At 46.4% G+C, this 15,532-nt stretch overlaps 2 protein-coding genes across 3 annotated transcripts in view; both read right to left on the bottom strand.

The window, feature by feature from the left end:
- Positions 1–15,532, bottom strand: part of LOC129700687 (di-N-acetylchitobiase-like) — a 79,482-nt gene that overhangs the window by 39,305 nt on the left and 24,645 nt on the right. The window lies entirely within an intron of this gene.
- LOC129701299 (di-N-acetylchitobiase-like) lies at positions 1,227–12,901 on the bottom strand. Its single transcript, XM_055642465.1, has 3 exons — positions 12,548–12,901; positions 6,685–6,856; positions 1,227–1,381 (listed from the first exon to the last, which is right to left on the bottom strand). Exons 1-3 carry the CDS (start codon positions 12,776–12,778, stop codon positions 1,227–1,229), a joined length of 558 nt encoding a protein of 185 aa, XP_055498440.1. The 5' UTR covers positions 12,779–12,901.

The following is a 15,532-nucleotide window of genomic DNA, read 5'->3' as shown; positions in this document are numbered from 1 at the left end:
GCCTTGAGCAGTGTCACTACCATCTGCCCCATATGCTACCCCCTGTATAATAACTACAATAATTTAAAAAGTTATTGAAATAATCTAGAATAATCCAACCTAAGGTTCATATAATGAGAAGAAGTTGAGTATAAAATGATGAGGGGTGGCACAGTGGCGCAATGGTAGAGTTGATGCCTCACTGCGCCAGAGACCCGGGTTCGATCCTGACTACGGGTGCTGCCTGTATGGAGCTTGTACGTTCTCCCTGTGACCACATGGGTTTTCTCCAGGTGCTCCGGTTTCCTCCCACACTTCAGTCATGCAGGTTTGTAGGTTAATTGACTTCTGTAAATTGTCCCTAGTGTGTAGGATAGAACAACGGGTGATAATTGGTCACCGTGGACTCGGTGGACAAAGGACCTGTTTTCTCGCTGTCTCTCTAAACTAAACAAAACAATGATATGTCTCATTCCTTATTTAGTGTTAAAGATTCATTTCTCCAGGACACTGCAGTGAGGCAAGTTTAATCTAAAGGATAAAGGTAATCTAAATAGAGTCATAAATTCTTACATACAACATGGAAACAGACCCTTTGGCCCAACTTGCCCAGGCTAACCAAGATGCCCCATCTACACTAGACCCACCTGCTTGCATTTGGCCCATATCCCTCTAAACCTGTCCTATCTATGTAGTGTTCAAAAAGGAACTGCAGATGCTGGAAAATCGAAGGTACACAAAAATGCTGGAGAAACTCAGCGGGTGCAGCAGCATCTATGGAGCGAAGGAAATAGGTAATGTTTCGGGCCGAAACCCTTCTTCAGGCTAACAACTATCTATGTAGTTGTTAGTACCTGTCTCAACTACCTCCTGGCAGCTCGTTCCATACACCCACCACCCTCTGTGTGAAAATGTTGCCCCTCGGTTTCCTAGTAAATCTTTCCCCTCTCACTTTAAACCTACGTCCTCTGGTCCGTGATTCATCCACCTTGGACTCTGTGTGTTCACCCGATCTATTCTCCTGTCCTGGCCTGCAAAACCTCTCTCTAGTTTACTTTTGGGTTTGTTTATTGTCACGTGTACAGAGGCTCAGTGAAAGGCTTTTGTTGTGTGCTAACCAGTCAGCGGAAAGACAATACATAATTACAATCGGGCCATTTACAGTGCAAGATAAATGATAAGTGAATAACGTTTAGTGGAAGGTAAAGCTAGTAAAGTCTGATCAAAGATTGCTTTGGCCCTATTGCTCAGGCCCTCGAGTCCTGGCAACGTCCTGGTAAATCTAGACATGGGCAACATCTTACCTCAATAAAGCGATTGCAAGTATAATCATAACCGAACCATGGGACGGTCAATATTATCTTCTTGGAATTAACGCCCTTTTTGATATAACTGGAGATTCCTGAAAGGGGCAGAAAATAATGACAGCATTAATATTTAAACTGGGCAAGTGAAGCGTAGTATCAATTGGTGTTCTATCAAGATGCCAGTGCCATCTTCTTCACTGTCATGTGCTGGGGCAGCAGGGCGAAGGCCACGGATGCCATCAGGATTAACAAGCTCATCAGGAAGGATGATGGCTGCTTCCTGGGGGTGGAGTTGGATTCACTGGAGATGATCTTGGAGGGGAGGATGCACCTCAAACTGCGGAGCATCCTGGACAATACAGCTCACCCCCTCCATGACACACTGGTCAACCTGAGGAGCACCTTCAGCAACAGTGTAGGTAAGAACTGCAGATGCTGGTTTAAATTGAATGTAGACACAAAATGCTGGGGTAACTTAGTGGGACAGGCAGCATCTCTGGCAAGAAAGAATAGGTAACGGGGTTTCAGGTCGAGACCCTGCTTCAGACTGATGTCAGGGGATTGGGTGGGACAAAGATAGAATGTAGTCAGAGACAGTAAGACTGGTGGGAGCACTGGGAAAGGCTGGGGGGGGGGGGGGGGGGGGGGGGGGGAGGAGGGGTGGGGTGGGGATGGAGATGGAGCGAGAGGGAACGCAAGGGTTACTTGAAATTAGAGAAGTCAATGTCAAATCACTGTGGTGTAAGCTGACAAGCGGAATATGAGGTGCTGTTCCCCAGATATACATTAGTCCACACCTGGAACAGTGGATACAGTAGATGAGGTTGGAGGAGGTGCAAGTGAACATCTGCCTCGCCTGAATAATCTGTTGGGGTCCTTGGACAAAGTCGAGGGTGGAGGTAAAGGGACAGGTGTTGCATCTCCTGTGGTTTCAGGGGAAAGTACCTGGGGGTGGTTTGGGTGGGAAGAGGCGAGTTGACCAGAGAGTTGCGGAGGGAACGGTATTTGCGGAAAGTGGAAAGGGATGCAGATGAGTAGATGTGGCTAGTTGTGGGATCCCGTTGGAGGTGGCGTAAATGTTGGAGGATTATGTGCTGTATGCGATGGCTGATGTGGTGTGAAGGTGAGGACAAGGTGAACTCTGTCCTGGTTACGAATGGGGGAAAGGGGGAGCAAGAGCGGAGCTGCGGAATATTGAGCAGCCCCTAGTGAGCACCTCATCTATAATGGAAGAGGGGAGCCACCATTTCCTTAAGTATGAGGCCTGGTGTGGAAAACCTCTTCCTGGGTGCAGATACGGCGTAGACGGAAGTCAACAGACTGGTTCCACTAAGATGCAGCGCAGATCGCCACAGGAGATAATTTTTCCCTGTGGCTATCAAACTGTACAACTCCTCCCCCTTCTGTTGTGGGCTAGACTGACTCCCATCCCCCCCCAATCTTTGCACATCCCCAATCCTTGACTTCCCACTCTTCACATTAATTTAATGTATCATGCATCTTGTGTGGACGTAACCCAGGCCATCACACAAACCAACCTCCCTTGCATTCACTCCATTTATACCCCATGCTGCCTCGGCAAGGCCAGCAGCATTATCAAGGATGTGCAGGTTTGTGGGTACATTGCCCCTAGTGTGTAGGGAGTGGATACAAATGTGGGATATCATAGAGCTAGTGTGAAGGGCTGATCGATGGTCGGCGTGGACTTGGTGGAAGGGAGGGTTGTGTGGGGAGTCGTTTACCTATAATAGTAAGATTAAACGAGAACTTACCAGTTTGAAGTTTGATCTTTATTTTATGAGGAGTTACGATGAGGGGGCTACGTGAAGAACCCCGTTCAGCTGCACGTGCGTCAATCTTCAAAGCGGCGGTGTGAAATCACAGGTAATAGTAACTGAAGTATAATAGTAAGATAAAAGAAGACTAGAACTATCAGATGACATTCATGAGGGTTGGGAGTGGAGGGCATGTAGTCCCTCATCGTAACTCCTCATAAAATAAAGATCATACTTCAAACTGGTAAGTTCTCATTTCATCTTACTATTTTACTTCGGAGTCACGTGAGTGACTACGTGAAGATTTCAAAGCTCTAGGATTTCATACCACAGATTCAAATCCCGGTCTCTCACTGCGTTGATTGACTCAACATAATTAAATAATCAATAATGCATCAACCATAACATTGCTTTAACGAATTAACGGTTTATTTTAATAAATAAAACAATAGTAACCCCTCTATCCCAGGGGGAAACTATATAACTGAACTTAAAACAGAATCGGCAAAACCCCCCAGCCTTGCAATTGGCTTATGATAAAACCTTTGGAACATCAGTGCACTGGACCATCCTGCGACTGCGAGGATATGATCTATAGGAACGTCCATTGCCCTGGCCGCTGAAGCTGATGCTGCCCTGGTGGAATGCGATTTAAAATTATTAGTGTCATTCCCAGCGCTTACCAGAACCTGCTTTAGCCACTTTGAGATTGTTTGCACCGACACATTACTGCGCGGTTTTTTGTGGCTTATGAACAATGCTGACTGTTCCCCTCAAGGTTCTGGTAGCCTCAATGTAATCGGACAAACATGACACTACACACAGGCAGGAATCCTTGGGGTATGCCGAAAAGATAATCTTACACCCTGTCGCCCCTATTCTACTCTGCTTGAGCAGATCATAAACATAAGAGAGAGAGAGAGAGAGAGTCAATTTAATTGTCATTTGGACCCCTGGAGGTCCAAACGAAATGCCGTTTCTGCAGCCATACATTACACACAAATAGACCCCAGACACAACATAATTACATTTTACATAAACATCCATCACATAGCTGTGATGGAAGGCCAAAAAAAAACTTATCTCTCCACTGCACTCTCCCCCCCCCCCCCGATGTCAGAGTCAAAGTCAAAGCCCCCGGCTGGCGATGGCGATTGTCCCGCGGCCATTGAAGCCACGCCGGGTGGTGCGAGGTCGCACACCGGGTCTTGGTGTTGGAGCCCCCGGTGTGCGCTTGCAAAGTCCCGCGGCCATTCCAGCCGCGCGGGGCAGTGGTGTCAGGCCCCGCTCCAGGAGCTCTTCAACCCCGCAACACGGGCAGGAGAATTCGCCGTTGCAGGAGCCCCGAAAAGCGGTCTCCCTCCAGGGATCCGCGGGCTCCCGGTGCCGCCGTCCGCAGACCCGCAGTAGCAGCCTCCGCATCAGCAGCAGCAGCGGCATTGGCAGCAGCAGCAGCAGCAGCAGCAGCAGCGCAGCAGCAGCAGCAGCAGCAGCGCTCCTCCACCGCTCCAACCGCTCCGGACTCGGCCAGCCCCGCGACGGCGACGGTGAGTTGTAGCACCAGAGTCCCCGGCTTCTTCCTGTTGGAGGCCGCTCCTCGTTGCGGCCCCAACGACAACGGAAACCCGACGAGAAAAGGTCGGGTCTCCAGTGCAGGGAGAGATTTAAAAAGTTTCCCCCCACCCCCACCCCCCCACACACACACCCCAACAAAAAATAACAAAAACTACATTAAAACACAGACAGAAAATAATAAAACGCGGACAGACTGCAGAGGCCGCTGCTGGCCAGAGCCGCGCCGCCCACCGGAAGTAACATAAAAAGTGATGGCATCTGCCGATACCTCCATCCTGTCTAGCCGCAGCTTCTGTGATGTCTGCACACGTTGGGCTGATACCAACTTCATGATGAGTTTGGCTAGAGATAGTATTGTCACAGGAGCCCACTGGCGAAGCAGCATAAGAACTTCGCTTACATTCCAGATAACCAAATACCTGGGCTTGGCAGGATTGGACTTAAAAACTCCATGAATCTAGGGACTAACGGATGTGTCCTCACTGAATGTAATTCTGACACCATGGGTAAATATGAAGACAGAGCACTTCTGGCTGTATTGATCGCACTGTAGCTTAACTTTTGATCGAAATAGAGAATTGACAAGAACTCTAGCACATCTGGGATGCCTGCAGTTTGATATGTAATATTCTGCCGTAAGCAGAACACCTCCCACTTTCTTATTGAAGAGATGTACTGCTTTTGGGTACTATCCCTCCAGGCCACAGTGATAACATCCATGGTGCGCTCGGATAGTCCTCTCCCCAGGTATGGTCTCCTCAGAATCTGCAAATTAACAGATCAATACGATCATGTAAAGGATGCTGATCGCCAGTTACCGGATTCACCAGTAGGTTTTGTGTTTGGGAACAATCATGTGAGGCTCAGTAGCCATCTTCAAAACATGAGCATACCATGGCTGAGTAGGCCAGTCGGGTACCACCAATACTCCTGAAGCAGAGTCCTGCTTGATTTTTTGCAGGCATCGACTGACGAGGCAGAATGGAGGAAATACATATTTAAACATTCCACCCCAATGCAGCGAGAACGCATCGACCGCTGCTGCCCCAGGATCTGGTTCCCACAAAACATATTTAGGTAACTGGTGGTTTAGTCTGGATGCGAACAAATCGATATCTGGCATCCCAAACCGAGCAACAACATTTTCAAATATATCATGGTTCAACATCCATTCTATGTTGTCATTGAATTGTCGTGACCTTGTGTCTGCGACTATGTTGAATCTACCTGGTAAACAGATTGCTGAAATCAAAATGGTTCTGTCAATACACCAGCTCCAGATCCGATTAGCCAACCTATCACAAGCTTTCGACTTGACTCCATCCATATGATTCAGATATGCTACTGCAGTAGTGTTGCCAATTTGAACCTGCACATGCACTTGACCTGGTAAAACAATAAGCCCATAGAATGCTCCCAGAAGCTCTAAATAATTGACCCCCGATTCTGGGTCAAAGGGCCTGGCAGACTTGGATGTGGCCTAACGCCCTACCGTCACAGCAACGCTGCTCCCAGGCAACGAGTCTGCAGTCGCAAGCCCCCTGCTTGCGACAAAATCGGTGAGCTAGGCGAGCACCCACTAACCGCACTCCCGCGGTCCTCCAAACTTTTCGCCATGGGTCGCCTCGCCTTCACCTTACTTGCTTTTTGCATCGCCGAACTCAAACAACAACCATCAACTCAGAAAGCGACCTCAAGACTAAGTTTTCCACTTACCTCGAGGTGTTTTAAATGTACCCGCTGGAGGAGCTCTGCTGCTCCAACCAGCCGCCTGCACCAATGCGTCTGACGCAATGACGCACGTGCGGCTGAACGGGGTTCTTCACGTAGTCACTCACGTGACTCCAAAGTAAAATTGGACAACCCAATGTTCTAAATATCATTACCTCTGGTAGATGGGGCATCTTAGTCAGTTAAGCCTCTTTAATGGCAACCTTGGTTTCTCTTTTCACATTTGCTACCTGACCAGCAAATGTTTTCTGCCATTTTCTGTTCTGTTTCAGATTAGTGACATCTGCAGGGTTTTGCTTCTGGCTTATTCCACTTACCTGTCAGGGTCTTGTGATAGGGAGCATCTGCCTTTGCAAAGCAATCCGTCCACATATGCTTCTGCACGTCAAATGAGGTCACATGTACATAATCGGCATATTTGGAAGCTGAGACAAGGTCAGAGCAAACTGTAGTACTGGTGTTACAATTCCAAGGAGCGTAAAATGAGATCTGGGGAACAAATGGAAGAAGGGGTTTCAGCTGTTGTGTTTCCTCAGTGGTCCAGCCCTAGTTACACCCATCTTGTTTCCATTCACTCTTCATCCATAACAATAATGTCTCTTTCACACGGTCGAACCAGAGTTTTATAGTCAGTTTTATAGACAGTCAGAACCTTTCTCCCAGAGAGGAAACCTCAAAACATTTAGATGGCATGGATTTAGGAATGAGAGGGCAACGTTTAAGGAGATGTGTGGGGCTAGTTCTTTAACAGAGGGTGGTGAGTGCCTGGAATGTACGGCCAGGGGTGGTGGTGGAGGCAGAGACTAAATTGCCATTGAAGATGCTCAACTTTGATTCACCCTCAGCCAGTCCCTTTTGCCCATATCCCTCCAAACCTTTCCTATCCATGTACCCATTCAAGTCTCATTTAAATGATGTTCTGCCACAACTCCCTCCTCTGGCAGCTCGTTCCACATACCCACTCTCTAAGTGACTAAGCTGCCTCTCAGGTTCCTATTAAATCTTGCTCCTGTCGCCATAACGCTGCATTCACCCTATCTATTCACCTCACGATTTTATGCACCTCTATAGGATCATCTCTCATCCTCCTGCGCTCCAATGAGTATTATGTACAAGCAGAGAAGATTGGTTTCATTTGGCATCATTTCTGACACAGGAACTGAGGCCGAAAGGCCTGTTCATGTGGTGCACCATTCTATCTTCTATGTTCAATGATTTTGTACACAGTGGGAGAAAGATTTAATAGGAACCCGAGGGGAAACTTTTTCACACAAAGGATTGTAGGTGTATGGAACGAGCTGCCGGAGGAGATAGTTCTGTACACTGTACAGAACTATCTGTACACTGTACAGAACTATCTGTACACTGTACAGAACTATCTGTACACTGTACAGAACTATCTGTACACTGTGTACTGTACACTGACAATGACAATTAAAATTGAATCTGATAGTTGAGGCAGGGACTACCGCAATGTTTAAGAAACATTCAGGCAGGTACATGGATAGGACAGGTTTAGAAGGATATGGGCCAAACGCAGGCATGTGTGACTAGTGCAGATGGGACATGTTGGCCAGCATGGGCAAGTTGGAATGAAGGGCCTGTTTCTGCGCCCTATCACTCTATGACTCTGAGTTCCGAGCAATTGTATGAAGATTCAAATTTAAACCTTTCCATTCCTGGAACCGGATCCTTAATGCACCAGTAAAATTCAGAGCTATGTTATTTTGTTTGTGTCTAATTTACCCTCAGTAAAACCTATGGTTCAAATGAGAATTCCATGGAGCCTTGTAGCAGGATGGAGCACCATATACGTTACAGCTAAGTATCAAGTACCGAGTTTGCGTTTGAGATTCATTTAGTTTAACGTCACGTGTACTGAGGTATAGTGAAAAGCTTTTGTTGCATGCTAACCAGTCAGCGGAAAGACAATACATGATTACAATTGAGCCATTTACAGTGTACAGATACATGATGAAGGGAATAACGTGAATAATGTTTAGTGCAAGGTAAAGTCAGAAAATTCCAATCAAAGATAGAGATAGTCCGAGGGTCACCAATGAGGTAGATAGTAGTTCAGGACTGCTCTCTAGTTGTGGTAGGATGGTTCAGTTGCCTGATCACAGCTGAGAAGAAACTGTCCCTGCATCTGGAGGTGTGCGTTTTCACACTTCTATACCTTTTGCCCGATGGGAGAGGGGAGAAGTAGACACAAGGAACTGCAGACGCTGGTTCATCAAGAAGAACAGAATGTGCTGGAGTAACTCAGCAGGTCAGGCAGCATCCCTGGAGAACAGGGATAGGTGATGTTTCAGGTCCAGACTTCTCTTCAGAGTTCAAATGCTGCCTGACCCATTGAGTTACTCCAGCATTTTGTGCCTACATTTGGTGTAAACCGGCATCTGCAGTTCCTTTCTACGCAAGTGATAGGTGGATACAGTTTGAGTGTGGTGGGGAGGGAGGTTGATTGGTTGATTGGTTGGTGGTTGGGTAAAGGCCAGAGATGAAAAGAAAAACGTGTGAGTGTGGAATTATCTACGTCAGAGAGCGGTGGAGGCCGGTTCTCTGGATGTTATCGAGAGAGCTTGATAGGGATCTTAAAAATAGCGGAGTCGGGATATGGGGAGAAGGCAGGAACGGGGTACTGATTGGGGATGATCAGCCATGATCACATTGAATGGCGGTGCTGGCTCGAAGGGCCTACTCCTGCACCTATTGTCTATTGTAAGGATAGAGGTGGTGTGAAGTGTGAAAGAATACAGGTGGAAGGTGGAAGGGAATGGGGGTGGGGGAGGGGGAGACGGAAGAGGAGAAAATGGTGTGAATCTATGTGGGGAACAGGGAGGAGGAAGAGGAGGGAGAAGGGGGGGGGGGGGGGGAAGATTTGTTTACCCAAACGTGAACAACCCAATGTTCTAAATATCATTATTTCATCAGCTACAAGTGCATCATTGTTACTTTATCATTAACATAGAACAAGTACAGCACAGGAACAGGCTCTTTCAGTACACCATGTCTGTGCTGAACATTTTAGTTTAGTTTAGTTTATTGTCACAGTTTACTGTTTAGTTTATTAAACATGATGCCAAGACCAACTGTTATCTGCCTGCACATAATCCATATCCCTCCATTCCCTGCATATCCATATGCCTCGACAAAAGTCTCTTAAATGCCATTGTGTCTGCCTCAACCACCACCCCCGGCAACGTGTTCCAGGCACCCACATCTGCTTTAAAATTTGCCACTCTCACCTTAAACGTATGCCTTCTGGTATTTGATGTTTCCATCCTGGGAATAAGGTTCTGACTGTCTACCATATCAATGCCTCTCATATAATTATATATACTTCCATCATGTCTCCATGCAACCTTTGGTGTTCCAGAGAAAAGTATCCAAGTCTGTCCAACTTCTGCCTGTAACTAATACCCCCTAATCTAGGCATTGTTCTGGTTAATCTCCTCTGCACCCTTTCCTAAGCTTCCAACCCCTTCCTGTAACGGGGTGACCAGAACTAACCAAAGTCTCATAAAACTACATCATGACTTCCTGACCCACACCAAGCCCTAACCTATGAAGGAAAGCATACCATATGCCTTCTGTACCACTCTATCTACTCGTGTTCTCACTTTCAGGGAGTCATAGACTTGGACCACAAGATCCCTCTGAACATTAATGGTGTTAAGGGTCTTGCTGTTATTTGTATATTTTCCCCTTACATTCAACCTGCCAAAGTGCAACACCTCACACTTGTTCGGATTAAACTCCATCTGCCATTTCTCCTCCTATTCCTGTAGCTGATCAATAACCCGCTGTATACTTTGACAGCCTTTGACACACTCTGTAGCCCCAGCAACCTTTGTGTCATCTGCAAACTCACCAATCACCCCATCTACGTTTATGTCCAAGTTTTTTTAGTTTAGTTTCGTTTAATTTAAAGATACAGCGGGGAAACAGGCCCTTTGGCCCAACAAGTCCGTGCCGACCAGCGATCCCTGCACACTAACACTGACCTGCACTGGCACAATTTACAATTATACCAAGCCAATTAACCTACAAACATGTACGTCTTTGGAGTGTGGGAGGGAACTGGAGATTCCGGAGAAATCCCACACAGGTCATAGAGAGAACGCCCAAGCAGCATCTGTAGTCAGGATTGAAACCGGGTGTATGACGGTGTAAGGCGGCAACTCTACTGCAATGCCACCATGCCATTACCATATACATATTTATATACAAATGTCACTGAAACCAGAGGTCCCAGCTCAGAACCCTGTGGAAATTCACTACCTACAGCTCTCCACGCTGAACATTGTCCTTCCAACACTAGCCGCTGTCTTCTAACAGTCAGCCAGCTTTGAATCCATACGACCAAGTCACTGAGAAACCCATGCATCCCACCATGGCCCATGGGGGACTTTATGAAACGCCTTACTAAAATCCATGTCGACAACATCTACCGCCCTACCTTCATCGATCACCTTCATCACCTTCTCAAATGATACCCATTCAAGTTAACCTGCCTGCATAAAGTTATGCTAAGTGTCCCTAATTAACCCATTCTTTTTCCAAACAGGAGAAAATCCAATCCTGAAGAATCCTCTCCAATAGTTTCCCTACTACCATTGATTTGAGGCTCACATACTGTAGATACATAGACAATTGGTGCAGTCCCAGCACCGAGCCTTGCGGCACTCCCACTAGTCACTGCCTGCCATTCTGAAAGTGACCCATTAATCCCTTACCAAAGGTTTTCTGAAAGTACAGGTCCACTACATCCACTGGCTCTCCCTTGTCCATTTTACTTGTTACATCCTCAAAAAATTCTAGAAGATTAGTCAAGCATGATTTTCCCCTCGTAAATCCATGCTGACTCTGATCGATCTTGTTACTGCTATACAAATGTGCCGCGTCTACATTTTTAATAATCAACTCCAGCATCTTCCCCACCATCAATGTCAGGCTAACTGGTCTATAATTCCCAGCTTTCTCTCCCCCTCCTTTCTTTAAAAGTGGGATAACATTAGCTACCCCCTAATCCACAGGAACTAATCCTGAATCTATAGAACATTGGAAAATGGTCATCAATGCATCCATGATTTCTTCAGCCACTCCCTTAAGTACCCTGGGATGCAGACCATCAGGCCCAGGGGATTTATTAGTCTTCAGTCCCATCAGTCTACGAAACACCATTTCCCGACTAATGTGAATTTCCTTCAGTTCCTCCGGTACCCTAGGTCTTCTGTCCCCATGTACATTTGGGAGATTGTTTGTGTCTTCCTTAGTGAAGACAGAAACAAAGTACCCCTTCAACTCATCTGCCATTTCCTTGTCCCCCATAATAAATTCACCCGTTTCTGTATTCAAGGGACTTAATTAATTAGTTGGCTTAACTATTTTTTTCCTCTTACCTAAAGAAGCTTTTACTATCCTCCTTTATATTCTTGGCTAGCTTACCTTTGTACTTCATCTTTTTCCCCCGTATTGCCTTTTTAGTTACCTTCTGTTGATCTTTAAAAGTTTCCCAATCCTCTGGCTTCCTGCTCATCTTTGCAATGTTATAAGTCTCTTCTTTTATTTTTATACTATCCTTCAATTCCCTTGTTAGCCACGGTCGCCTCTTACTCCCCTTAGTATCTTTCTTCCTCTTTGGAATGAAATGTTCCTGCATCTTCCAGATTATTCCCAGAAATACCTGCCATTGCTGTTCCACCATCATCCCCGGCCTAGAATTCCCTGGATTCTCTCCAGTTCCCTTCTTAAATGGAGGAACAACATTGTACCTGACCTAAAGAAGACGCAATGATCTTTGCCAAGACCACCACCATCCCCTCTCTTGCCTCTCTCAATAATCTGGGATAGATTTTGAGCGGTACAGAGGCGCAGCGCCAGAGACCCGGGTTTGATCCGGACTACAGATGCTGTCTGTACAGAATTTGTATGTTCACCCTGTGACCTGCGTGGGTTTTCTCCTGGCGCTCTGGTTTCCTCCCACAATCTAAAGACGTACAGGTTTGTAGGTACATTACCCTGTAAAAATGTGAATGTCCCTAGTGTGCAGGAAAGTGTCGCAGGGCCCGTTTCCAAATCTGTATCTCTAAAGACTAAAGTTGAAAGCTCCATCAGGTCCTGGGGATTTACTCAATGGATAACAGAATAGAACTTTTTTGTAAAGTCTTTTACCTGCGATCCTGGTATGCTTCTCGTGAATCTGGTTTTGATATCTTTAATCAGGCTGGGCAGTTTGGCAGAAACTGTAGCGTCAAGGACAGTACCAAATCTCAAATGAATTCCGTCCAAATATCTTTCTCGAGTCTTGTGCAATTTGTTGCTGATCCAAGAAGATCGGAGATGAATGTCAACCAGTTCATTTTTCCCTATTGGCTCTGGTAAAAAGCAAAGAAATAGAAACATTGTGTCCAGGATTATTAAAAAAAACCTTACTTTTCAAGTACCTTAATTGATACCTTTCTCTGTGATTGGATTTACTCCCATTGGGAAGAGAACGGTCCAATTAGGACTGAAGAAGGGTCTCGACCCGAAACATCACCCCTTCCTTCTCTCTAGAGATGCTGCCTGTCCCACCGAGTTATTCCAGCATTTTGTGTCTACCTTTGGGCTAATTAGGGATAGCCAGCACAGTTTTGTATGTGGCAGGTCATGTCTCGCTAACTTGATTGAGATTTTTGAGGAGGTGATGAAGGAGATTGATGAAGGTAGGACAGTGGGTGTTGTATGCATGGATCTTAGTAAGGTTTTTGATAAGGTCCCTCATGGTAGGCTAATCCAGAAGATTAAGATGTACAGGATTCACAATGTAATGCTGAGGCTCAATAGGAGTTGGTCAGGCCGCATTTGGAGTACTGTGTGCAATTTTGGGCTCCATAACTGAGGAAGGATGTGCTGGCTCTGGAGAGGGTCCAGAGGAGGTTTACAAGAATGATCCCAAGAATGAGTGGGTTAACATATGATGAATGTTTGACGGCAATGGGCCTGTACTGGAGTTTAGAAGGATGATGTGGGACCTGATAGAAACTTATCGAATAGTGAAAGGTTTGGATAGAGTGAGTGGAGATTATGTTTTTCCACTGGTGGGAGAGTCTAGGACTAGAGGTCATAGCCTCAGAATTAAAGGGATGTTCCTTTAGGAAGATAGAAACATAGAATAGAAAATAGATGCAGGAGTAGGCCATTCGGCCCTTTGAGCCAGCATCGCCATTCAATATGATCATAGCTGATCATCCAAAATCAGTACCCCCGTTCAGGCTTTTTTCCATATCCCTTGATCCCCTTAGCTCTGGAGCTAAATCCAACTGTCTCTTGAAAACATCCGGTGAATTGGCCGCCACTATCTTCTGGGGCAGGGAATTCAAAAGAATCGCATCTCTCTGGGTGAAAAAGTTTGTCCTCTTCTTAGTCCTAAATGGCCTACCCTTATTATTAAACTGTGACCCCTGGTTCTGGATTGTGTTGTCGAAGCTTATGTGGTCCTGAGATCCTGAGAGCGATGCCGTCTGGAGCTATGCTCCTGGCAGGGCCACCCATGGCGGTAAGGTCAAGGGGGAGGACTCTGACAAAGAGCAATGCAAACAAGACCTCAATGGTGGAACGGCCGGAGGACAACGGCTGATCTTAGTGGAGCGCCACAGCGGCTGGGAAGGTGGATGAAGGCTGCAGCAGAAAAGGGTGTCTGGTTGTCTTGGACTCCGTGACACTGGATCCTGACCCAGATATGTCAAGGACTGTGTGGTGGTTGTCTGTGCAGCAGTCTCCCCACGTTCAATAAAGTCACGCACAAGCGCCCTCCAACCGTGGAGACTCCCATGGTCAGCCATGACCGAGGGTGGCCAAAGATGGTTCTGGACTCCCCCACCATCTGGAACATTTTTCCTGCATCTACCCTGTCCAATCCTCTAAGAATTTTATATGTGTCTAAAAGATACCCTCTCATCCTTCTAAATTCCAGTGAATACAAGCCCAGTCGACCCATTCTTTCAACATATGTCGGTCCCACCATCACGGAAATTAACCTGGTGAACCTACGCTGCACTCCCTCAAAGGCAAGAATGCCCTTCCTCGAATTAGGAGACCAAAATTGCACACTATACTTCAGGGGTGGTCTCACCAGGGCCTGTACAACTGCGGTAGAACCTCCTTACTCATAAACTCAAATTCTCTCGCAATGAAGGCCAACTTCTTCACTAGCTTTCTTAACTGCCTGCTGTACCTGCATGTCTACTTTCACTGACTGATGTACAAGGACACCCAGGACTCGTTGAATATCCCCTTTTCCTAACCTGGCACCATTCAGATATTGTCTATTCTCACAGAGAGTGGCGAGTCTGTGGAATTCTCTGCCTCAGATGGCGGTGGAGGCAGATTCTCTGGATGCTATCAAGAGAGAGCTAGATAGGGTTCTTAAAATAGGGGATATGGGGAGAAGGCAGTACCGGGATAACTGATTGGTGATGATCAGCCATGATCACATTGAATGGCGGTGCTGGGTAGAAGGGCCGAATGGCCTACTCCTGCACCTATTGTCTATTATCTATTAATCTGCCTTCCTGTTCTTGCCACCAAAGTGAAGAACCTCATATTTATCCACATTATATTGCATCTACCATGCTTCTGCCCACTCACCCAACATATCCAAGTCACCCTGCAGCCTCATAGCATCCTCCTCGTAGCTCACACTGCCTCCCAGCTATCTGTCATCCGTAAAGTTAGAGGTGGTACGATTAATTCCCTCATCTAAATCGTTAATATATTTTGTAAACAACTGGGGTCCCAGCACTGAGCCTTGCGGCACCCCACTAGACACTGCCTGCCATTTTGAAAAGGACCCATTAATTCCCACTCTTAGCTTCCTGTCTGCCAAAGAGGTCTCTATCCATGTCAATACACTACCCCCAAAATCATGTGCTCTAATTTTGCAAACTATTCTCTTGTGTGGGACCTTGTCAAAGGCTTTTTGAAAGTCCAGATACACCACATCCACAATCGATTAGTCAAGCATGACTTCCCCTTCATAAATCCATGCTAACTTTGACTGATCCTGTCACTGCTTTCCAAATTTGCTGTTATCACATGTTTAATAGTCGACTCCAGCATCTTCCCCACTACCGATGTAAGGCTAAATGGTCTATAATGGCCCATTTTCTCTTTCGC

The sequence above is a fragment of the Leucoraja erinacea genome, chromosome 10 (genome assembly GCF_028641065.1).
Source record: "Leucoraja erinacea ecotype New England chromosome 10, Leri_hhj_1, whole genome shotgun sequence".
NCBI lineage: Eukaryota > Metazoa > Chordata > Chondrichthyes > Rajiformes > Rajidae > Leucoraja > Leucoraja erinaceus.
This window is presented reverse-complemented; position numbering and strand designations above follow the sequence as displayed.